The 26,266-nt window shown below is 40.0% G+C and overlaps 1 protein-coding gene across 1 annotated transcript; it reads right to left on the reverse strand.

Moving 5' to 3' along the window:
- Nucleotides 1–1,566: 1,566 nt before the first annotated feature.
- Nucleotides 1,567–25,337, reverse strand: MCHR2 (melanin concentrating hormone receptor 2). The gene is made up of 5 exons (XM_008705000.1): nt 24,558–25,337; nt 17,609–17,818; nt 12,952–13,146; nt 10,251–10,370; nt 1,567–1,882 (listed from the first exon to the last, which is right to left on the reverse strand). The coding sequence occupies exons 1-5, from the start codon at nt 24,737–24,739 to the stop codon at nt 1,567–1,569; spliced, it is 1,023 nt and encodes a 340-aa protein (XP_008703222.1). The 5' UTR covers nt 24,740–25,337.
- Nucleotides 25,338–26,266: the final 929 nt, after the last annotated feature.

The raw sequence follows: 26,266 nt of genomic DNA on the forward strand, positions 1-26,266 counted from the left end.
TTTTTCAATTACCAAATGACAACATGTTTATGACCCATGGTGTTGGGTCTTCAGGTGTCAGGGTTACCGAACCCTGGCTATTGCACCTTAGGGAAGTAAGAAGGAAGGCCGCTGGAACTGTAGCCATGACCCAGCTTCTGCTGACATTATAAAGGAGCACTAGGCTCTTGATGGAGCTCTGTAGAGCTGATACAGAACTAAAATATCTCAGATGTGACCTGCATCAGTCTCATGTTCTTTACATGACCTTTAATCCAGATATGTGTTTATACATTACCTTGTTTCAAATGGCCTTTGAAAGATCTAGAAGCAAATACATTGGGTTAAAAGTCATGTGTCTTGACAACTGAGGTATAAAAATGGACATTAGATTGTTGAAAAAGCTGGTCTCTGTGACTCTTTTCTGTAAAGGGTAGATTAAAAATCAGTGTAAGATATCCATGGAGCAAGTGATTCTTCGATTTAGATGAAGGAGGTGGGTTTATAGATTTCATCCACAAACAAAATAACAGTGTTTACCTTTGTTGAGAATAGAGGCTTTTAAAGCATTTCTTTCTTTTCTTTCTATGCAAAGTGCATGTTTTATATAAGCCCAAAGAGGAAGCGATAGATACAATGAACATCTACAAATTTAAGGGGTATTACTTTTGTACCCGTGGACAAACACATACTGTACCTAAAGAGAATGTATCTGAGTGTATGCTTAACAACCTGAAGAATACTATTATTAAAACGCAGATGCTGATTTCTACAATTCATAAGTATGAGAACAAAGCTAAATGCAAAATATGCTAATTTCTTACAGACATTAGTTATTTCCTTATGGGGCTATAGGAGAGAGCAAACCCCCCCGAATTATTGGCACTCTCCAGTATGATAGTTTCACAGGTTACCAAGGTGGTGCTTTCAAAGGACAGAAACAGGCAGACCTGGATTTCAGCTCAGCTCTTACGTAGCTGTGCAGCATCAAGCTATCACTTAACCTTTCTGAGGCTAAGTAAATTGAGGTAATACGTACCTCAAGGGTTTGTTACATGTAATCTTACATATTGCATATGTTCAGTACATGGTAACTGTTAGCTAACAGGTGGAGCTGATTATCAAAGGCGTTAGATTGGACCATATGAAATTTTGTAGATAAAAAATGGCCAAATTTCAGACCCCATTGTAAGGTGTTCCCCTCCTAGGAACCTCAAGAGCACTGTTGCAGTGAGCGAAGTATGGATGGCAAGGCCAGATTCCTTAGTGAGTTTTCCGTTAATAGTCATGGATGGCCTTTTCATCAATGACTAGTTTATAATGTGCTGAAATAACATCCACAACCATGGAGCTCAGGTAACTTAGACTATCCCATTCCTTACTCCCAATGAAGACAAATATTTTACATCATACTAAAGTTAGCATATTAAACTCCTTGCATTTGAAAGGTTACACTTATGTTCCACGCTACTAAGAGTCACAAGTACCCAGGAAGGATGGACACAAGCACACTGTTCACCTGCCCTTTCTGATAATATCAATAACATAGACAAGACTAACTAGACTTTTGGTGATCCATGTACTCTCCTAAAAGCTCGATTTCAAGGTATTTTCTATATTGTTGATTTCCCTCTCAGTCACTCTCCTTTGCACTTGAGGCAGACGTTTCCGGAAATTTCCACTCAGCACGATGTAGAGAAAAGGGTTAATGCTGCTGCTGGCATAGCTGAAACAGATGGAGAGATAATAGCCTACATGGAAGGCCAGCGTGGGCTGCTCCATCTGTAAGTTCACCAGTTGTATCACGTGATAGGGGGCAGCGCTTAGGATAAAGACCGCCACTAGCACCAGCACCATCTTTGTCAGCTTCATCACTCTCTCTTTTGGAACACTGGGGTTGTAACTACAAAGGAAACATTAGGATAGACAGAACATAAACAACCATAGAAATTACGGTGCAATGATTTCCTAGAACTTTCATCAACAGAGATGTAATGCAGTTACCATGTGCCCCCGGATATGTTGTGATGAGAGGAGCTGATTTTTCCCCACAACATATAACACATAATTGTGATACAATATCAGACAAATCCAGATTGGGAACATTCTACAGGATACCTGACCAGTACTCCTTTAATGACCTTGAGGTCATTAAAAAGAAGGAAAGTGTAGGAAACTTCATAGACCAGAGGAGACTGGGAAGACATGACAACTAAATGCAATATGGTATTCTGCATTGACTTCTAGACCAGAAAGAGGACTTTAATGGGAAAACTGGAGAAATCCAATAAGGGGTAGATTTTAGTTAGTAGTAATGTACTAATGCCATTTTCTTTGCTTTGACAAATGTGTCATGGTAAGGTAGCATATTAGTGGAGAAACGAAGTGAGTATATAGAAACTCTCTCTACTGTTTATGCAACTCTTCTATTAATTTAAAATTATTCCAAAATAAAAATATTTTTAAATTCCCAAGTTTTATCACGTTATATTATATTTAGATATTTAATAGAAACGTCCCAGGGACATAGTTGAGGCAGATGAATAAGCCTGGGGAATAATACTTTAAAAAGCATGGCAACTGAAAGTCACTGTAAGGTAACGATTCCTCTGCAGTTTATCAGAGTAGTCACCATCAGTCCTCTAACTTTTTCCGTTTTGAGGGATAATTGGACAGTATGAGTTCTGTTTCCTGAGATGCTCTTTGCATTTCTGAGAACAGTGCTGGGAACAAAGTGATCTGCTTTGGAGAACTGTCTTAAAAGGGCTCAAGCATCCTCTCCAGCTGTCAGTGTCTCAATATTCCATGTGATTCCATTTCAACTGTCTTACCAGCTCAGCTGCCTGTGATACATTTAGAAGCTAAATTATTTTTCTATAACTGTGGCTGCTTCCCTTTCCCATTCTAAACAACCCACCCTTAAAGAATGCAATATTTCCAAAGAATTTCAGGAAGCTAAGTGAGAAAAAATGTCAGGGGTCAGTAGAATACCTAAACCTTTGGTACCAGAGTTTCCACGAATTTTGACTCATAGTCAAACTGATAACCTATTTGACTTCTAGGGAAGACGGTGGGTTAGAAGAATCTTAAACTCACCTCATCCCCCACCTACATAACACACACATCAGTGTAAATAGCCCAGAAAATGACCCCAAACCTGGCAGAACAGACTTTCTGTGGTTAATCATAGAGAAGAGGGCACACCAAAAATGGTTGGAAGGACAAAGATGTGGTCAGGAACCCAAGTGACATGTGAGGCTGTCTTCAGGAGGGCAGAAAGCTGCAGGCATGAAGAAGGCAGAGGAGCAGACCCTACACCAGGTACCCCAGGCAGTGGGGACTTGCACTCTGAAGATGAATCTCCACATTTGGCTTTAAAACCAGAGGGGCTTAACTTCACAAGTTTTTACAATCAGTGAGGCTTAACACCTGGAAATTTAAAGATCAGCAGGCTCAGCTTTGGGAGAGCCAAAGTGTGGTAGGAAACTGAGTTCCCACTCTTAAAAAGACAGCACAACAAACAGTCCCTTGGAGATATAGAATAGAAGCAGCAGTTTGAGACATCCATGGGCTTTACTGGAAGATTTATCTACTAATCTCAGAAAATTTGCTGGAGGAGCAAAAATCATTAGGGGACTTCTCCAAGAATAAAAAAGCTGGTGGTGCCATTTCCCTCCCCTGCCCTCCAGCCTAGATAAATGGACACCTAGGGAACCAACGTGAACACTCGCTACCTGGCTTGCTAACAGTGTGTCCCACCCCCTGTTCTCCTCAGAACTGACCTTTCCAACCTGCCCTTGGCAGTCCTCAAAAGTGGCTACAGGTCCTCTCCCAGAGCAGAACTGTGCAAATTTTGCTAATCCTGCATGCCCCAACCCCACATTCTGCGGGTCTCCAATATGCCTTTGGGTGGAGCCCATCCAAAGCGCTGCCACAAGCTTGGCAGTGTGCAAACAGCCCTGACAATGGCCAGCAGCACTCCAAAGTGACTCCTGCCCTGGGGAGAGGGGAAGATAACCGCACACACACAAGTTCCACCGTGGCCCCAGCACTGGGCTAGGGGCAGACATCTGGTCTGACTGCAGGCCCTGACCACCAATAAAAGCTTCTCGGGACAACACAGGGAGAGTGCCTTGCAGTTCAGTGTGACTGCAGCTCTGGCAGATGCCTGGTCTGACCCATCTCAAGCCCAAGGCAACCCCGTACTGATCCGTTAACAGCACAGTAACAAAACCTTGCCCACAAGAGGCAGAGAGAGCCATTGCAGATGACTGAACTGAAGGCAAATGCAGTTCAGCCATAATAGTAAGCCACACGCAACACATATAGGAGACACCCCTGAAGTGCCGGCTCTGGTGAACAGGGAACATCGCACTGCAGGGCACTATAGGACCTCTTCTTCATAAGGCCACTACTTTTAAGAACAGAAGATGTAGCTGACTTTCCTAACGCATAGAAACAGACACAGTTAGATAAGATGAGGATCAGAGGAATGGGTCCCAAATGAAAGAACAGGACAAAATCACAGCAAGAGAGCCAAATGAAATGGAGATAAGCAATATGCCTATAGAGAATTTAAAGTAATAGTCATAAAGATACTCACTGGACTTGAGAAATTACTGAAGTTAAAAATACACTAGAGGGAATTAATAGTGGAATAGACATATGTGTGCTGCCAAAGTGAGCACAAAATAGTAAAACAGAGAAACAAAAGTCAAAGAAATTCATCACCTCTAAACCAGCCTCACAATGGGATTCTTTGAGTGGAAAGGAAAGACCACAAATGGGAGTAAGAAAAGTAGAAAGCACAAAAGCAACAAAATAAGTATATCTGTATAAAATAAAATATATAAAATAAAAATAAGTATATCTATAAAAATCAGTCCAGAGATTCACAAAATAAAAGGATGGAAAGTATAGCACCATATACCTAAAATATTGGGGGAGGGGAGTAAAAATTTAGTGCTTTTAGAATGGATTCAAACTTAAAAGACCACCAACTTAATACAGACTGCTATATGGATAAGATGTTATATATAACCTAATGATAACCACAAATCAAAAACCAGTAATAGATATGAAAATATAAGCAGAAAGGAATCCAGGTATATCACTAAAGAAAGCCAACCAACCATGAGAGAAGAGAGTAAGAGAAGACAGGAACAAAGACGAACTACAAAAACAACCATAAAATAATTTAAAAAATGACAATAAGTACATACCTATCAATAATTACTTTTAATATAAATGGACTAAATGCTACAAAGATAGGGTGACTGAATGGATAAACAAGTAAGACATATCTATATGTTGCATACCCAAGACTCATTTCATACCTAAAGACACATGCAGATTTAAAGTGAAGGGATAGAAAACATTCATCATGCAAATGGAAGTAAAAAAAAAAAAAGCTGGGGTAACATTACTTGTATTGGACAAAATAGACTTAAAAAAAAAGACTGTAACAAGAGACAAAGGATACTACATAGTTATAGAGAGAACAATCTAACGAGAACATATAACAATTGTAAATGTTTATAGAACCAATATGGGAAACACCCAAATACATAAAGCAGCTATAAACAAAAATGAAGGAAGTAATTGATAGTGATACATTCCTAGGGAACTTTAACACTCCACTTATATCAATGGAATGATCAGATAGAAAATCAACAAGGAAACAGTGGCTTCGAATGACACATTGGGCCAGATGGATCTAATAGATATATTCGGAACATTCCATTGTAAAAGAGTGGAATATACATTGTTTCAAGTGCACGTGGAATGTTCTCCAGAATACATCACATGTTAGGCCACAAAACAAGTCTTAACAAATTAAAAAAGGTCAAAATCATATCATGCATGTTTTTCTGACCATATGCTAGGAAATTAGAGATCAACCACAAGAAAAAAAATCTAGAAAGAACACAAATACATGGAGGTTAAATAACATGCTACTAAATAATGAATTGGTCAATCAAGAAATCAAAGAGGAAATAAAAAAATATTGACACAAATGATAACACAGTGGTCCCAAATCCTTGGGATCCAGCAAAAGCTATTCTGTGAGGGAAGTTTATAGCAATATAGGCTTACCTCAAGAAGCAAGAAAAATCTCAAATAAACATCCTACTCTTATACATAAAAGAGCATGAACAAGAACAAATGAGACCCCAAATCAGTAGAGGGAAAGAAATAGTAAATATTAGAGCAGAATAAATGAAACAGAAACAAAAGCCCACAGTAGAACAGATCAATGAAACCAGGAACTGGTTCTGTGAGGAGATCAACAAAAGTGATAAAACTTTAGCCAGACTAGGGGCGCCTGGGTGTCACAGCGGTTAAGCGTCTGCCTTCAGCTCAGGGCGTGATCCCGGCATTATGGGATCGAGTCCCACATCTGGCTCCTCCGCTATGAGCCTGCTTCTTCCTCTCCCACTCCCCCTGCTTGTGTTCCCTCTCTCACTGACTGTCTCTATCTCTGTCAAATAAATAAATAAAATCTTAAAAAAAAAAAAACTTTAGCCAGACTCATTTAAAAAAAAAAAAAAGGACTCATATAAAATCAGAAAGAGTAGAAATAACAACACTACAGAAATAGAACAAATCATAAGAAAATATTATGAAAAAATTATATGCCAACAAATAGGACAACCTAGAAGAAATGAATAAATTCCTAGAAACATGATTTCCCAAAACTTAATCAGGAAGAAATAGAAAATTTGAACAGACTGATTACCAACAGTGAAATTGAATTAGTAATAAAAAAAACCCCAACAAACCAGAGTGCTTCCCAGGTGAATTGTACCAAACATTTAAAGAAGAGTTAATACCTATTCTCAATCTATTCCAAAAAATAGGAGAGGAAGGAAAGCTTCCAGATTCATTCTCTGAGGCCAACATGTGCAAAAACCCTCAACAAAACATTAGCAAACTGAATCCAACAATACATTAAAATCATTCACCACGATTAAGTGGGATTATTCCTGGGATGCAAGTGTGGTTCAGTATTCACAAATCAATCAATATGATAGATCACATTAAGGAGAGAAAGGATAAAAACCACATAACCATTTCAGAAGATGCAGGAAAAGCATTTTGCAAAGTACAACATCCATTCATGATAAAAACCCTCAATAAAGTAGGTTTAGAGGGAGGATCCCTCAACATAATAAAGTCCACATATGAAAAACCCAAAGCTAAAGTCATACTCAATGAGGAAAAAGTGAGAGCTTCTCCTCTAAGATCACTACTTTTATTCAACATAGTACTGGAAAGAAATAAGAAATAAAAGGCATCTAAATTGAAAAGAAGTAAAACTTTCACTATCATGCAGCTACGTGATAATATATTAAGAAAACCCTGAAGACTCCACTGAAAAAACCTGCCAGAACTGATAAATGAATTCAGTAAGGTCGTGGGATACAAATCAATATACAGAAATCTGTTGCATTGAGTAGCTAGAAAGAGAAATTAAGGTAAGAATCTCATTTACAACTGCACCAAAAATAATAAAATGCCTAGGAATACACTTAACCAAGGAAGTGAAAGATCTGTACTTTGAAAACCAAAAAACACTGATGAAAGAAATTTAAGATACCACAAACATATGGAAAGGTATTTCATGCTTGTGGATTGGGAGAACCAATATTGCTAAAATATCCATACTACCCAAAGCAATCTACAGATTTAATGCAATCTCTATCAAAATACCAACAGCATTTTTTTCCCACAGAACTAGGACAAATAATTCTAAAATTTTGTGGAACCACAAAAGGACCTGAATAGCCAAAGAAATCTTGGAAAAAGAAGAACAACCCTGGAGGTATCACAATTCTAGATTTCTTTAACCGCTGTGCCACCCAGGCGCCCCCCCTTTTTTTTTTTTTTTAAGATTTTATTTATTTATTTGACAGAGATAGAGACAGCCAGTGAGAGAGGGAACACAAGCAGGGGGAGTGGGAGAGGAAGAAACAGGCTCATAGCGGAGGAGCCTGATAGATTTCTAAACATACTACGGAGTAATCAAAACAGTCTGGTACTGGCACGAAAAATAGACACATAGATCAATGGAACAGAATAGAGAGCCCAGAAATAAATCCACAATTATATATATGGTTAATTAATCTTTGACAAAGGAGGCAAGAATGTTCAATGGGAAAAAGACATTCTGTTCAACAAATGGTGCTGGGAAACTGGACAGCTACATGCAAAAGAATGAATCTGGACCACTTTCTCATACCATGCACAAAAATAAACTCAAAGTGGATTAAGAATCTAAATGTGAGACCTGAAACCATAAAAATCCTGGAAGAGAGCACAGGCAATAATTTCTCTGACATCAGCCATGGCAACATTTTTCTAGATAGGTCTTCTGAGGCAAGGGAAACAAAAGCAAGAATAAACTATTGGGACTACATCAAAATAAAAAGCTTCTTCACAGCAAAGGAAACTACATAAAAAAAAAACAACACCAAAAAGAGAACCTACTAAATGGGAGAAAGTATTTCAAATGACATGCCTGATAAAAGGTTAGTATCCAAAATATATAAAGAACTTACACAACTCGCCACCAAAAAACCAAATAGTCCAATTAAAAAAATGGGAGAAGATATGAATAGAGTTTTCACCAAAGAAGACATCCAGATGGCCAACAGACCCATGAAAAGATGCTCAACATCACTCATCATCAGGGAAGTGCATTTCAAAACCACAGTGAGATATCACCTCATACATGTCAGAGTGGCTAAAATCAAAGACAGAAAAAGCAAGTGTTGATGAGAATGTGCAGAAACAGGAATCCTCTTGCACTGTTGGAGGGAATGCAAACTGGTGCAGCCACTGTGGGAACAGTATGGAGGTTCCTTAAAAAATTAAAAATAGAATTACCATATGATCCAGTAATGCACCACTGGATATTTACCCCCAAAATACAAAAACGCTAATTTGAAAAAGATATATGTAACCCTGTGTTTATTGCAACATTATTTACAATAACCAAGATATGGAAGCAACTGTAATATCCATTGATAGACATAAAGAATGTGTGATATATACATTTGTATGGAATATTACTCAGCCACAAAAAGAATAAAATCTTGCCACTTGCAATAACATGGATTGAGCTAGAGAGTATAATGCCGAGGGAAATAAGTCAGTCAGAGAAAGACAAATACCATATGATTTCACTCATATGTGGAAGAAACAAAACAAATGAAGAAAAAAAAAAGACAAAAAAATAGACTCTTAAAAGTAGAGAAGAAACTAGTAGTTGGCAGAGGGGGTGTGGGTGGGGAGATGGTTGAAATAGGTGAAGGGGATATAGAGGGGATTAATTAAGAGGGGATTATGTGTGGGAAATTTAGTGATCTTGTCTGTCCAAAACAAATACAGTAATCTAGTCTAAGGACACATTTTAATAATATTTTAAAAATCCAACATGTTACGTATTCACTGACTCACTCACTTGAACAACCTGGTATGGATAATTTCAAGTAGAAGATATATTTTTTTTAAAAGATTGATTTATTTGAGAGAGAGAGCAAGCGAGCACACATGCCCGGGAGGGAGGGACAGAGGGAGAGGGGGAGAGAGAATCCTCAGCAGATCCTCCCCAACTCCCCACCCCTCAACTGAGCGTGAAGCCTAGGCAGGGCTCCGTCTCAGAAACCTGAGACCATGACCTGAGCCAAAGTCAAGAGTTGGATGCTTAACTGAGCCACCCAGGCCCCCTAGAAAATAATTTAGATGTACTCATAGAGTTTTAGAGACAAATATCTTTAAAGGTTCTGCCCAAGTCTATTGTCTTAGGGTAAGTCTTTGGTTTTGTTTAGTCCTAATTAATCTTGTCCTAAATATTCAAATATTAATGAGATCCCTGTCCTCCAAATTAAAAAATTAAAACACAAAAATTAGAAAGTTATACATGGCATCTAAGATATTTACATATGTACACAACTCTGCAAAGTGTACAGATAAAACATTTAACATTATTGATGACAAATATAAAAGTATTCTTTAAATATTATCTTGAGTTCTGTTTACATTTTTATGAAACCATTACATCAGTGATTGCAACATTTATCACTGAGAGATCCTCAAATAGCTGCTTCAGAACACGTCCTGTTTTCAGAAATTGCTCGTGTAGACATTAATGCCCATATGTCTAAATGTGGTATGTTTCAAGTGATTGTTTAAATTTCTGTTGTAGATGTCTTAGGATCTCTGCATTGTTCTTTCAACAAATAAAGCAAAATAGGGTAAACACTTACCATCTGGCATCCTTATTCTGTTGATACACCTCCCAAGTATAGCATAAAATTAAAATATAGCACACCAAAATCAAAGGCAAAGGGAAAAAAAAAGTTGTTATCGTCAAGTAAAGCGTATACCTGTAAAATGAGAGAGAGAGAAGACATGATTGTCATATTCCCAATGCCAGGAACTTTTACAGTTTACGAGGCATGATTCTCTAATTTTTCAGGGCTCAGGATAAAAGTCCTTGGGGAAAAGTTAAGGATCTTTGCTGCTTTTACATAGAGAAAAATAAAATAAGATAAAACAGAGAGGGGCGCAAACCATAAAAGACTCAACTATAGGGAACAAACTGATGGTTGCTGGAGGGGAGGTGGGTGGGGGGATGGGGTAACTGGGTGATGGGCATTAAGGAGGGCACTTGATGTAATGAGCACTGGGTGTTATATGCAAGTGATGAATCACTAAATTCTAACCCTGAAACTAATACTACACTTTATGTTAACTAACTTGAATTTAAATAAAATCTTGAAAGAAAAAAAGAACTGCAAAAAAAGTCTTGCTCTTCATTTGTTTGCTGGCAACAGTGCTTCTCTCTCCTCCAGCCAAGCTCAAGGCTACTGAGTATGAAAACGTGTGAATATGTATTATTACCATTATCTTTTAGTGTTAATAACAGCAATAGGAACAGCAGGTAGCATTTATTATGTACTAGGCACGGATCTGAGTACTTAAATACTTTAATCCACCGAACCTCTGCCACCCCATGAGTACAATTGCCATTAGTATTCTCCTGTTACAGAAGAACTGTAAGAACTAAGGCCTGGTGGGGTTAAGTGGCTTGCCCGAGGTTCTCCAGCTAGTAATGAGCAGAGGTGGGATTTGAACCCAGACAGACAGTTGAGCTACACATCCCACACTTGTAATAAAGGCTCCAGATAGCTTCTCAAAGGGCCTTTTGTGAAATGAGCCAGTATTTTCCTCCGTGCTCCACCAGAGGAAATTCTCAGGTCCGCTGGCTCCATTTCTGTACAGATTCCAGGTGTCCTCATTCCTGAGGAACCTTGGTGTTGGTGAAAGAAGGTCACCCATGTTGGGTGGTTGCAGACAGGGTGGCAGAGAGAGAGAGAGAGCACCTGGGACCAGAGGGACTCTGAAAGCTACACAGTGGTTCCAGTCTTGGTTCCCGTAAGAACTTAATTCTGGGAGGATCAACAGAGGCTAGAACCTCAGATTATCCTTTATGATAACCAACCAAAAATAGCAGAAGCAGCTGCTGGTGCAAAACAGTGAATCATTGTCATTTCTTTGACACAGGCTGAAGTCCTACAGTCATCTCAGGTTGTGCTCCTCTTTTAGATACGTTGGGGTCCATATTAGTGTGTCAGCCACCAGTGATTAGATATCATTTCACCTTTAGATTGGTTTTTATCTGTGAGTGCAGCCAGTGCTTAGATATCATTTCACCTTTAGATGGTTTTTAGTGCCACCAGTGATTAGATATCATTTCACCTTTAGATGGTTTTTATCTGTGAGTGCAGCCAGTGCTGGTGGGAGAAATAATGAATAAACAATCGGTCCTACTGATGTTGTAGTCCTCTGGAGTTTTTCGTTACTGGATTTGTAGCCTTGCAAGGGCCTCTACCTCTATCCCTCTTGGGCTGTGACTACATGATGCAGAAATGACTCATTTATTTAACAAGTGGTGGATGGTAAAAAGGAATCTTCCAGATTGACTCGAGGTAATGTAGGCAAAAAGTACCTAGCACAATACATGGCCCTTAGTAAGCCATAAAAAATTTTAGTCATAGAATCCAATGCTGTGTTCAAAATTTCAAAAAAAATTTTTGACTTAATTTTTCCTTTCAAATTAAAATGTGAGGAATCCCTGTATTGGGATTTGGCTGCTGTATTAGTTACCAAAAGCTGACGTAACAAATTACCACAAACCCGATGGCTTGAAACAACAGAACTGTGTCCATTCTGGAGGGAGAAGTCTGAAACTAAGGTGTTGGCAGGGTCGGCTCCTTTTGGAGGCTCTGAGGGAGAACGTGCCCCATGCCTTTCCCCCCGTCTCTGCTGGGCTCTGGCGGCCCTTGGTGTTAGTTTGCTTGCAGACACATCACCCCAGTCTCTGCCTCTGTCTCCCCAGGCTTTCTCCGCTGTGCGTCCCTTCAAATCTCACTCTCCTCATGTGAACACCAATCCCTGGATTTGGGGCCGGCTCTAATCCAGCATGACCTCATTTAACTTGATGATATCTGCAAAGACCCTATTTCTAAATAAGGTCACATTTACAGGTCCTGAGAATTAGGACTTGAATATATCTTTTTGGGGGGAACACCATTCAACCAAACTCCTGTGGCATACCGATAAGGTCTGAGTCTCAGTAACTCCTAGACCTTTTTGGAAATTCTGCCCCTCTCTTGATTTTTGCATTCCCACTATGTCTGGTTACCATGGATCTTTAAAATCCATATTTAAATATATTTGTGTCCACTGAGGCTACATAATTAAACTCCAAATCTTTTTCTAAAGGTTACCCTCCCCTTAAAATCAAACTACCAACTGAATGTGGAAAGCAGAAAAGTAAGTGGGGAGACTGCCCCTTAGAGGATCCCCAAGGACACTCTGAGCGGCTGCTCACGTGTTGACAAGGAGGATGAAGCACTTCACAACTTAATTCAACTCTATTTTTCTTAAGTTTTAACAACCTACCAGAGGACATCGTCAGGGGATGTTAAATCAAAAGCACAACTCTCCACGCCGTCTTTAAATTTGATGACCTTCGAGTAGACCCAGACAGGCAATGCCAGAATGAAGGACGCCGCCCAAAGGCCCAAATTGATGCGGATGGTCTTGTACCTCGTTCTCCAACTTGTAAGTCGAAATGGTTGGACGAGAGCCAAGTACCTGCAAAGCCAGTTAAGAAGGGTTTGGGAGCAATCAATAAAAGCACTGAGCTCCAGGGATGAAAGGTTCATGACAAGAGTAAATTATTAGTATTATTATCCTCCCTGAAGCACACCTCTATCAGGGTAAAAGAAAGTTATATTTTTTAAGAGCCGGCTGATACCTGTAGAGAAAACAACTCTTGACCCTGCAAGTCTGAATAAACCACTCGCTGGAATAGCTGGCATTTCCACGAACACACTGATAATGGCGAAATTCAGCCCTGTGCAAACTCTCTTTACAAAGGTGCTTCCCATGTAGGCTAGGCTCTGGAAAACTTTGTCTCTGAGTGGGTTTTCCTCCAGGAGGGAAAGGCCCTCTTTCCAGTAGGGTTTACTGACATGGAGGCAAGAAGAAGGCAAGTGCGCTGGCTGGTAGGAGAGTCTGCGGACAGGATGAGGCTCTGGCGTGCTGGGCCAGACATTTTGCCCAGATGGCATTCCAGTGGGGGTCCTAGGCTCCTGGAGGTTCAGTTCACAGAAGTCACAGTGAGGATACACAGACGTGACTAGCACAGACAGTGCAAAGTCCCTGGGGAACTTAGGCTGGAGGCCAGCAAGGGGAAATGGACTAATTTCATAGGGAAAGGCGTTTTCTTTCTTCTCTGGCTTTCCATTTCTGATTCAGAAAAAAGGATAGTCATTAAATAAACTTGAAGTCCTGACATATCAAATATATTTGGTTCCCTAGCAAATTCAAGAAGAATTTTTCAGAGCCAACTGAAAGCTAAAGGGTGAGAAAGAGCCTAGACCCAGAAGGAAGAGTATTTGTGAAAGTGTACTTTTGCTGGAGGTGCGGGTGTTGGAAGGCAGTATTCATAGCCATTAAATTAATGTAACATATGTTTTGATGGTCATTTAATTTTTGTAGAGCTATTTAAGGAAGATCTGTAGAAATAAAAAAAATTTCCCATCCCCTGTTCTTTCAATTTTGCATAAGAGGCAGGACTTTTTAAGGGACACTTAGTTAAGGGACCCTTTGGCATGAAGGGAGATCAGGGCACCCCAGCTGCTCCTCCTTCTGCAAACTGCACCTTCATTACCTGTGGCTAAGGAGAGAAGGCCTCCCCGCCCCCCTGCTTGGGAAGGGGATGAAGTAGTGATTGTACAGCAACCCAGCTATCATTCTGTCTGAGATTAAAGGATGATGGAGTCATGGCATCAATAGATTAGCGAATCTTCTCTGTTATATCCTCACCCCAACACCCTCCTTCCCCCAGCTGAAAACCCCTTGGTGGTTTTCCATCTCCTATCAGAAATATTCAGAATTCTCTGAGAAACAAACTGAGGGCTTCAGAGGGGAGGGGTGGGGGAATGGGATAGACCGGTGATGGGTAGTAAGGAGGGCACGTATTGCATGGTGCACTGGGTGTTATACGCAACTAAGGAATCATCGAACTTTACATCAGAAACCAGGGATGTACTGTATGGTGACTAACATAATATAATAAAAAAATATTATAATAAAAAAAAGAAAAATTCAGAATTCTTACCATTACTTGCCAAGCTTTTCTCCACCTGGCCCTGTCTCTCACTCAGGCTGTAGCTTGTGTCAATCCCTCTCTGGCTTTCAAGCTCTCGTCCCTTTCAGGACCAGGTGCATGCTGTCCTACCTGGCTGGTCGATTCTCCTTCTGATTCCTCCTGCTCTTCCTTTGAGTCTCTGTTTAACAGTCTGTGTCTCAGGGAAGCTTCCCCTGACCACTCACTCTATACACGGGCCTGTGACTGTACATGCAAGGGGAACTCTCCTTTGCCTTTCTAGTATGTGTCGTCGTGTGGAAATACACATTTACCAGGGTGACTCTTCATTTAATGTCTGTCTACATGTCAGGAGTGGAAGCCCCGCGAAGGCAGGAACCTCGACTATTACTTTAATGCTGTTGTATTTCCTGTATCCAGCATAACTCCTGGCCTGTGGTCATACTCAAATATTTGTTGGATGAATGAATAAATGAATAGGGAATTTGGCTTCTACTTACTGACTTTCGATGTTCTAGAGAATTTACTTACAAAAGTAGTCTAGGCAGTTTTCATCTGGAGGCACGTGTTTTTAATTTGGATGTTCACAAAATTTTTTTGTATTGATTTGGAGGTAGGCACCCGCTGTTGGAATGTTACACATACTTGTAGTTATTACTAGTCAGAGAAAGAAGGATGAAAATGATCAGAAACACTTGAAATTTATGCTCTATTGAATTGGCAAAAGGCTTACTGATGGCACTGACATGGCCAATGCTGTGGTTATGGCCTTGCAAAGAAAATGCCATTTCTTTTTACCAAATTGCAGATATTATTGAAGTTTTATGCACTTAGTACAGTTGGAACTCTAAGAAATGCTGAAGAGAAAAGGTTCAGTTTTATAGAATCTTCATTTTTCTCTGGCCATGTGAGCCTCTAGAGTGAGGGCAGAGAGAAGGATAAGGGCCCGAGTGTCTTAATTTTAAAATAAAATTTTAGCATACTGTGTCCATTAGATTAAAAAAATGACATTCAGGTGTGTAAGACACACATGCACATGCACACGTACACTCACAGAAAAGAACCCGTGAGCCTTAGGAAATGTATACAGTTGGTCTGTTCCAATGCAGGCAATGTCCATTTATTTGCAGTAAGGTTTACAGAAGAGATGTTTCCCTTCTTTAAAGATAAAGCCAATACTCTCCTGCCTTCAGGGTACAGGGTATGAAGAAGCTTTTTCTAATCTCTGAGAATGGGATTACGATTGGTAAAACCTGTATTATAGGCTGCTTTTCTGCAGTGGGTCTGCGCAGAGCCCTCTCCCTGTGTTGGGCTGCTGATGAGCTCACCAGGCTTTATTCAGGACACTGTCAGCCTTGGCTGGCATCAGCTGAACTAACCAGACCTACTTGGTACATTGATTTTAAAATATGCTGTTAATTATAAATTGAGAAGCACACTCTATATTTTGAAAATTCAAAATATAGCAACAGGTTATAAAAATGCATTAAACATCACCATCATTATTCATGTCTGAATAATAATGATTCGGTGAATGATTTCTTTGAACCTCGCTATTCCTTTGTTTATTCATTTGAAAAACTGCTCATCACTTCCCCACTCCAAAGGCACATGTGGAAGGCTAAAAGACACAGAGCTCAGGAAGGATGGACCCATGGAAATTTAACATAGACCTCAAGACTGACAGTCATTCATTTCACCAATATTTTTTGAGCACCCCTGTGCCAGGCACTGTCACACAGATACTTGGGATATATTAGTGACAAAAGACCCTAACTTTGTGGAATTTACATTTGAGGAGCAGGGGAAGCTGAACTATAAAGAGTACACACATACATCCATACACAAAGTAAATTAAACTATGTGATATATTGGCAGCAAGGGAGAAAGATAAAGTAGATCAGAGCAAGCCGGGGGTGGAGTGGGGTGGGGTGGGGTGGTCAAGTGTGCTGGATTGGCTGAGAGATGGGAAGATGGATAGAGGTTTTAAGTGGGTTGTTCCCTGAGACAATTCCTGTTATGCATATTACTGTGTCTTTAGGGCTCGTTTCTATTTGGGGAATGCTGCTAAGACCTAGTCTGGAGGTCCTAGCATCTGGATGAGGCAGAGACATCTTAGCTTGCCTGCTTCCTACAGAGGCCAGATAAGGAGGTAGTTATGAGCAACCTGCCCTCTCTAGAATAGTCTGGGTCTGAACTGGGCTTCACCACTCACTGGCTCCACAAGTACCCATCATTACTACCGGCTCCTCTAATAACATTAGTTTACATGGTTAGTGAATATGGTTGCGGCACATTCCCGGTCACAGTCGAATGCACTTCTAATGATGTAAAATGACAGCGTTTGCATTCACCAGTCATAACAATGGGTGTAGAAGATGTAAAATATGGTCTTCCTAGTACTGAAGCATCTCTTCATAGCTATGCAGGAGCCCACATCTATTCCCCAGATTCCTTCAAGCTGCTAGGTGATAACAGGAGTCTGTGAAACATTGAACATACCAGTGAGACATTGAACATACCAGAAATAGCCCTGGACAGAGTGAGGAGACCTACTGCAGTTCTGAGCTCTGCCACTGACTCGCCATGCACCTTCAGAAAAGCCCTTCACTTCTTGGGAACTCAGCTTCCTTATTCCAGGAGTGATGCACTCATTCTGGTTTCTAACATTTCATGATCTCAAGATATTTTTATCTTACAGTGAATTATAAATAAAACAAGTTTAAAAGAATGATTTGCAAAAAAGGAGATTTTAGTGTTTTAAGTTTTCCATTAAAAATATATTTCTATGCAAGTTGGAAAAAATATTTTTAAGTCCTACAATGAAACAAGCAAAGGAAGAGGAGCTTGGCTGTTACAAACCAGCACCAATGTTGCTTAAATTGGGATGAAGCACAGGCACTTCTGAATTATGTTAAGCTGTTTCATAGTTTCTTCACTTACCTGTCCACACTCATCACAGTCATGATGGCGCTACAGGCAAACTGGTTGCAGGTATCCAGGGATGTGATAATGGTGCAGAGAGGCCCCCCAAACACCCACTCTCCTCCCCGGGCCCACTGATGAATAAGAAAAGGCATTCCAATGATGTGAACCAGATCAGCCACAGCTAGGTTGCAGATATAAATGTCAGGAATGGTTTTTTTCCTGGACCTGCAAGAAAAGCAGGGAAACTGAGGATTGATATTGAAAGTATGCACCTTCTTCAATTTATGCCACCTGTTACAAGTTGTTAATTGTCAAAATGAATTTTAAAAGAAGTTCAAGGAAAACCTACACAAATGCACATATGAATGCCTAGTCTTGTGCATATTTAAACATTCTGAACTATTTATCTGATAACTTACTGTGGTGGCTTAAAAATTTGGCCACAAATTCTCTGATATTGCTTTCAAAAGATGGGGCCTAGTTCCCTCCCTTTGAGGGTGGTCGAGCTTAGTAACCCACTTTTCACAAATGGAATATGGTGGAAATGACAACGCGTGACATAAGAACATAAAGGCATTATAGGGTTCCTCCTTGCTCTCTCTCAGATCACTTTCTCTGGGGTAGTCAGCTGCCATCTTGGGAGGATACTCAAGCAACTCTGTGGAGAGGTCTACATGGAGAGGAGCTGAGGCCCCCTGCCAACAGCCAGCACCAGTTTTCCAGGTGTGTGAGTGAGCTACTTTGGAAGTAGGTGCTCCTGCTCCTGCCGAGATGACTGTTGCCTTGGGGACAGCTTAACTGGAGCTTGATGAGAGACTCCAAGCCAGAACCACCCAGCTAAGCTGTTCCTGGATTCTTGCCCCTTAAAATGACGTGAGATAATAAATGTTTATTGTTTTAAGCCATGCAGTTTTGGGGGTAATTTCTGTGTAGCAACAAATTAAACCAACTCTAAGCTCACTCAGGCAAAGCGCTTAGTCCTTGCTTATGCCTAGCACCAAAAACAGCTGAACAGGAAAAACAAATGGTTTCCATCGTGTAATGCATTTTTTCCCCCCACTGAAGCAGAAGTCAGTCCCAACAGGTCACTGTTAAAGAAATGTCAGCCTTTACTTAGAAGTATTCCAATAAATCTAACCCATTTGCAAAGACTATAAATTAAGACCCTGAAATCCAGATAGTGTGGAGACGAAATCTGAAAAGAGTAAACTGGTAGAGGGCTCGGAGAATGATCTCATGGCTCTTGCTGGGGGCAGTGAATTTAGTCCTATCTAGATATGGCACTCTTCTCTGTAGGCAAAAGAATTTTCTAAGAACAGAAATTTAAATTTAAAATTCAGTTGGTCCCTATGTTCAAGGAGTTGGGACATGCAATAATAAACAGGTAACATCTTTTTCTAGGAGATGATATCCATTAGTTCAACAAACGTTTTATTGCACACCAATTCTATGTCAAGCATAATGTGCTCTGGGGCTGCTAAGCTAAGTAATCTATAAACTGTAACATCAAGGAGCTCGTAGTCTAGGTATGTCTAAATAAACGATCACTGTGGTGCGATGAGAGAAAGCTAGAGCAAGCACAAGGAGCACACAAAAGGGCCTCTAACCCCCTCCCCTGGGCACAGTCAAAGCGGATTTCTTGGCTGAAGTGACATCTGAACTGAGGACAAATAAGACTTTAAAGAGCACATAAAAATTGGCCCTAAGATTATGCCACAATTGCTAGTTCAGGGCTTTGCTCTGTGTTTGGAGGCTTGTGTGTGTCTTTATTATTCATTGGCTGAAAATTCTACAGCCTGTGAACTTTATTTCTAAGCCAGAGAATCCTCCTGTGAGACTAGTCGGCGAGGATATTTTACCCAGAGCCTGGCAAGTACACTTAACTCAGCGACCACACTCTGGGCATTGTTGATGCCATGTTGGTTCCTTGTCCCCAGCAGGTGGTGACTTATATCATAAAGACCCAAAATGAGAAGAGATTTGAGGAAAAGATCTTGTCAACCAAAAGAGCAGCCAAGTGACTGTCCTTGGTTTCTCATCCTCTGTCTTCTCCAGGCTTTGGGCAGTGGGAGATGGGGAGGGGTGGAGGAGAACAGACCCTAGAGGTCAGGTAGAAAGAGTTCCACATTAAAAAAAACAAAAAACAAAGCAAAAATACCACAAAAATCCCCTCATAAATCTTAGTCTATAAACAGATGTTATTTTCATTTGAATTGGGATATAAACCATAAGTGGTTGCTTAGGGTCTAATTGCAGCAATTAGATTCATGGCCCTTGCTCTTCTCTAGACAGGCACCCATCCTTTACTGATAATGAATTATGGTAATTCCATTGTTGAGGACAGTACAGGCCATTAACTGGCAATTAAAAAGAATTAAATTAAGTGTTTCTAGAAGATATTCTGTATAGAAAAAGAGAATTCTGAAGCAAATGATGATCTGGGCATGAGATAATAAGGCAATAAAAACAGCGCATTATGTTTATTATTGCTTTCTTTACTAAAAGTGACAACATAGAAATTAAAACAAAAATAAAGAGAAATTGTAAAATCTCTACCTATACAACTTGCATTCTTTTTTTAGGTCTAATTTATCTCCAGATTTTCCATTGCCAGACTTCATTAGATTTCTGTCTCTCATGACCCAAACATTTAAAATAAAAAATGTAGACTAGTGACTATTTTAGTTAACATGTTTTCCATATGGTTAACATGGCCATATCTAAGGCTCAATAATTTGAAGAATGATAAAGTAAACTATGGTATTCCACATTACCCTACAATAAATTATATAGTTGTTATAAATCCTAGTTTGCAAGAGTATTTAATCAAAAGGGATACGTACTGATTAAGTAAAAAAGTCCCAATTATGTATGTAGCATAAATTTATGTAACATTTAAATAATTTATTTCAACATGGGTTTAAAAATATGCTGGAATATTATATCAATTGATTACAATGACTATCTATTGGGTAATAGTAGTAGGACTGATTTTGACTTTAAAATTTTTCTATTAAAAAACGTGTTTACTTTTTACAGTCAGAAATAACAATATATGCTATGGATTAAAGAAAACTGCTAAAACATACAATGCCACACATGCAGGAGGCTGCTTTGCTGATCAGCTTGCTCTCAAATCCATTTCCTACCCTTCTCCAGCTCTCAAATCCATTTCCTACCCTTCCTACCCTTCTCCTAGGTGTCCTTGCCAACTGGCTTTTGGTTGGTTTTGGCCAATAGGAAGCACTATTGGAGGGAAACTGGAAGATGGAGGAGAGGAGAGGCCAGGGAATTTCCTTGTTCTTTCTGCTGTTGGCATCTCTGGGCAGTGGCTGCATTCCATCTATGGCTCCACCTTCATCCTGTAGTCCCTATTCCATGGTCCCAGATCCCATTATGGCTATAGCTCCCGAGAGGTGGCCCAGACTCCTGAGGTCTGTAAAACCACCTGCCTCCTTTTCTCCGTCCAATTCAGGGCCAGGAGAAGGGTGGTGGTGTTGGGGTGGGAGATGGTGGTAGGACACGGTAGTAGCTTCCTGCTTTTGTGTATCTCTGGGTGGCCTTACCAGCCCCTGTTAGGCATTTAACTCTAGTTGAATTAATTTCCTATTGTGAGCCAGCCCCAATGGATTAGTAGTGATTTTGTGAAGCACTGTGCTGAGAAGAATTCTGAGTCTTCACACAGGCACTACTTATAGGACAAACCTGTGCACAGATCAGAGATGATTGGCATGGATGGGAGAGTTTAGGGTCAAGTGACATATTTGCCAACCTTGCTCTGGATACACAGTGTAATACAATTGAAAAAGAACCTGACTGGGAATTCATTTTCATTTCTGTGCCCTCCTTGTGTCCTTGGGCAAGGCATTCAACCCCTTTAGATTACAGAGTTGTCTTGATGCACTGGACCATCACAAGGAGGCTCTCTCAACAACCTTCCAGTTCAGGTGAATAGATGTAGCTGAAAGGTTCTGCAGTATCTAAAACATAGGGTATGTGTGCAGCAAGAGTATGGTCAACCCCAGCAAGAGCTTACATATGGCTGACACTCTGAGAATGGCTGAGGGCTGGGTCAGAGGGAGCCAGTAGTTGTGATTTAAACTGGGTGGGGGAAAGGAAGAGGCCTTGTTCTAAGTATTTCCCCTCCCCGTCTATCTTAGCAACTGGTCTTCCACCATTAGATCATTAGCGTTCCTTCAGGTTAATTCATTGACCCTCTTGTAATCTCTGTATGAAATGCAGATACCATTGGGAGGGTTTAAAGTAAGGTGTTTCAGAAGTTCATGATTTAGTGTGAATTTGTTGACTTGACAGGGAGTTGAGGTCAGGGAATGACAGAACAAGGACTTTTTATCTATCAGGAAGAAGGGCATCCCTTCGAGTCTTTGCCAACATGAAGCTGTCAGTAGACAGGTGAAAGATGTGTTCAGGAGGTCGGGGTGAGAGACTGATGGAGAAGAACATCCTCCCCTTTGTGGAAGTAGCTTCCCAGGGCCCACTGTGACTGTGGAACATAGTTGTGTAATGGGGTTGAGTTCACTAGTCCGTCTGAAGAATAAAAGGAAGAAATGATCATGTTATAATTGGCCCAATTTCCCTCCTACATTTTCTAATCTGGCTTCCTTTTGACTACCTGTGAATTTAACGTGTGACAGACTGGTAATGATCTGGCCTCACTACTTTATAGTCACCTTCCTAATGCACAAATTGCTTCTTACTTTTAAAAATAGCCACATAGAACCTCTTATTCTGGAAAATCCATCTTCCTTAAACCTATTTTTTTCATACATGTTTCTAGTCTTCCTTTGCAAAGTCAGGAGTTAGTTCATTGCTTGCTTCCCAGCATCGCTAATGATCTTACCGACTTTTAGTTCTATTCATCTTCTCCTGAGACAAATACTCATCATAAATGCAAAGTCCCTAAAACTTTAAATGTATCTATTTCTCCTTATTTTTAGTGTAGTCTTAGTGTTTTAATTAAGCCACCCATCTGTTAAGAAGGTAACAAAAGATCATGGCAAGGCATGATGAAAATATTAATACAAATTGCCTTAAAATTTTTGGAGAGCAATTTTCAAAAAAAAGCATTAGGTAAATTCCTAATTCCTAAGCCAAAAAAAATTAAAATTAATTTGCTTTCACATTACTTTAGAAAGACTAATACATTTTTTGGAGAGCAATTTGCAAAGAAAAATATTAAAATCTTACTAATTAAAATTAAGTTGCTCCCAAATGTTTTTTGAGAGACTAGAAGATTCATCTTAAATGCTTCATTAACATATATCTTCTCATATATTTTCTATAAATGGTAATGATACAAAGAAAGCACAGATTTTTCCACAATCATTGCAAATAAATTGGTCAGTATGATGGCTCAGGTTTTCTTTTTTCCAGTTAAATGATTATTTGCTTTATGTTGAGAATCTGTTTCCAGGAATTATAGCTCAGTATCGACTTTTGGAAGAGTTCATATTCCACATTTCTTCTTTTTTCCAGCTTTGTCTCCAGATGAGTAGATAGGTTCAGGCCATTATCTATTGGTGTAATTTGAGGGGAATCAAGAATTTTCTCTTGCCCCAAATACCTCTTCGACAGCTTGTCACAGGGTCTGAAATCTAACATTGAAGAGTCTTTGCATATAAAAGTTGCCTATATAAAATGCAACCATATCTGCAAGGCCAACACATTATAAGAACTTGATTTCTCTCCAGTGGGGCCGAGGCTTTATGGGTGTGAGGCACAGTACGTGTATCTCTAGCAGACAACAGTAAAAATATCAAGGAGTATGAGGGAAAGATGGAAAGAGAAGTGGGCAGGAGCAACATGCATACAGGAGACAGCTAGAAACATTCTCGTGTTTCTGACTATTAACTTTCTATTTGGCACTGTTGCCTCCTTGAGGCTTCCTGAGAATATCTGATTACTTCTGTTTCCCTTCCTGGAATTCATTATTTGAACCATCTTTTTTTTTTTTTCCTTTTCACTTGATTATTTTTAATGTCTTGTATTATTTTTCAATTTTGTGTGTTTAAATCTTATCTTTTCCACTAGTCTGTGAACTTTTTAGAGTCAGATACTGCCACATTTCTTTGGTATTTTCATAACCCTTGGTGCTAGTTTTGCAAAGGTATTAGTAATACATATTGCATTGAACTGCTTCTAGCATTTAAAAAAATTAATGTGAAATGCTTGATAGTCCAGAAACCAATATTGCCCTGTATGTTACCAGGTAATCTATTATTTCCCAGGTTGAGCTTTCTGCCCTGGGGTTGAGAGGAAGGAGGAAATTACCCGAATGAGGTGCGAGATGTAAAGCAAGGTCAGGAAGTGCTCCGGAGCAGACGTCTCTCAGTTTGGCCTACATGGCGCTGGTCTACACTGAGGGGAACAGCCCACCCTCTGTGACTGCCGGAATCTTTGGGTGATCAGGTGGAGTCTCTCTTTCTTGCCCATATGAGTGCAAAATAGCCTCTTTCACCAACTGAGGAGGGCAGGTTTTTTTTTTTTTAAATAAATATAGAAACTCCATCTGTATTGGCTCTATAAACATCTCTGGGCTGTACACAGTATAAGTCTTACTGTCGATAAAATTGTTGCGTTGCAGTTTTACTCCACGCCTGGGCTCCAGCTCCAGAGATTCTGAATTAGTCAGTCTAGGATGAAACTATGTATTCGGATTTTTGAGAGCTCCCTAGGTGATCCGATATGGAACTAAGATTGAGAATCACTGCTCTAAAAATTCCCTAACCCAGCAGTAAGCATTGGCTTAGGTCTTTTCATTTTGAGTTTTGCAACTCAGATGTTACTTAATACATGATGCGAATATCTGTAGAATCTTCTTTAATGATCTTAACCAAATATTTCCTAAAACCAATTTCATTAAGAAAAATCCTATAGAGGGAAAAGGATTCATTTAGTGAGTATAGAATGTGCCTAAATTAGGGAAAACAATAGAAGCTCTTACCTTATTATAGTGAATACAATGAGGATGTTGCCAACCAGCCCCATTGAACAGATAATCCCAATCATAGAAGGGAGGATGATTGTATCTACGATGCTGAGGGTTTGATAAGCAAACTCTTTATTGCAGGATTTGTTTAAAAGTTGAGCAGAGGTGTTCCAACAGGATGAGCGAATTGAATTCATTGTTCATGAACTTCCAGTGGTTAAAGCTGTGAAGGAATAAGAAGTTCTTTCTTTAATGAATTTTTGAGGCAGTTCCATGAACATAGCATTTCTTTAACTTAATTGAAAAAAAAATTTATTGGGGCCTTCTTTGTACCAAGAATCCATGCAACATAAAATTCCAGGTGAATATGACAGCTCTTTGTCCATGATGGCCTCACGGAATATCAAAGGGGATGTGTAAAGAGCAAATTACAGAACAGCGTACTGTGGTAATATGCGTTTGTTATCCCACCTTAGTGTAGTACCTTCTTTGAACATTGCTGATACTCAGTACATGTGGTGCTGGTTGTTTACAGCTGCCATCTGTTCTTATTGGTCTGTGTGTCTACTTGGACTGACTAGTACCCCTGCAGTACTTAGGTTGTTAAATATATCTTCTCTGTCCGCAATAAAGTGCATGGGGACACCAACTCTGATTATTTGGGAATGGAATGCAGTAAGACTTCCTGACATGATTCCTGGACTATCTTAAAGGATGAATAAGAGTTAGCTCGGTAGGGGTGCCTGTGTGGCTCAGTGGGTTGAGCGTCTGACTCTTGATTTCGGCTAAGGTCATGATCTCAGGGTGATGAGATCTAGCCCTGTGTTGTTCTGTGCTGGGCATGGAGCCTGCTTAAGATTTTCTTTTCCTCTCCCGCTGCCCCTCCCCCCCTAAAAAAATGGATGCTTTTTTTTTTTTTTTTTAAGATTTTATTTATTTGACAGAGACAGCCAGCGAGAGAGGGAACACAAGCAGGGGGAGTGGGAGAGGAAGAAGCAGGCTCCCAGCGGAGGAGCCTGATGTGGGACTCGATCCCAGAACGCCGGGATCACGCCCTGAGCCGAAGGCAGACGCTTAACGACTGCGCCACCCAGGCGCCCCCCCCCTTTTTTTTTTTTTTTAAAGAGCTCAGTAAAGGACAATGTAGGAAGGGAAACGTGTTATAGCTAGGGGGGATACCACATACAAAGTATAAATTATGGCACAAGAAAAAATATGCTAAAAAAAAACCAAGTAAAGAAATGAAACCAAGTAGATCTGGAAAATTATTTGCTTGACTAAGATACTTAAAAATGCCATCTAAGTCTTATTTCTGGTAATGGTAAATTGGGTAACCCAGATTAATCCTCCCACTGAAAACAAAATATGCTGGACAAATGCTTATATGTATATATGTGAATATGTGTATGTTTGTGTATACAGCAATTTAAAAATATTCAAGATCTGAAAACTTACTGGCAGTCCCCCTGAATATTAAAAGATCCTGTAACTGGGAGGTAGCCAGAATATTAAAGCACCAAGGCTATCTTTATCCAGAAGGCACTTACTGCTGCCACAGCCACTTGAGCCCTGGTTCCATGTCTGCAATCATATCCAGAGGGACGTCAAGGCCCACAGCCTACTAAGGTGAAAGATTTTGCAGAAGAACCCTTTCTCTGAGCTGGAACCCCAGCGGTCACACCCTCAGGAATGGGTGAACTGGATTTAGATTTTTCTCTCCTACC

The sequence above is a fragment of the Ursus maritimus genome, unplaced genomic scaffold (genome assembly GCF_017311325.1).
Source record: "Ursus maritimus isolate PB19 unplaced genomic scaffold, ASM1731132v1 scaffold_13, whole genome shotgun sequence".
Lineage (NCBI taxonomy): Eukaryota > Metazoa > Chordata > Mammalia > Carnivora > Ursidae > Ursus > Ursus maritimus.

What these genes read in the sequence shown, in the direction of transcription:
- MCHR2 (XM_008705000.1), bottom strand. Translation starts at nt 24,739, where the DNA reads ATGAATTCAATTCGCTCATCCTGTTGGAACACCTCTGCTCAACTTTTA. An exon ending in ATTGTATTCACTATAATAAG is followed by an intron (nt 17,819 to 24,557) that starts GTAAGAGCTTCT and finishes CTTTTCTTGCAG; the next exon opens with GTCCAGGAAAAAAACCATTC. An exon ending in CAGAATAAGGATGCCAGATG is followed by an intron (nt 1,883 to 10,250) that starts GTAAGTGTTTAC and finishes TTTCCTTTGTAG; the next exon opens with TTACAACCCCAGTGTTCCAA.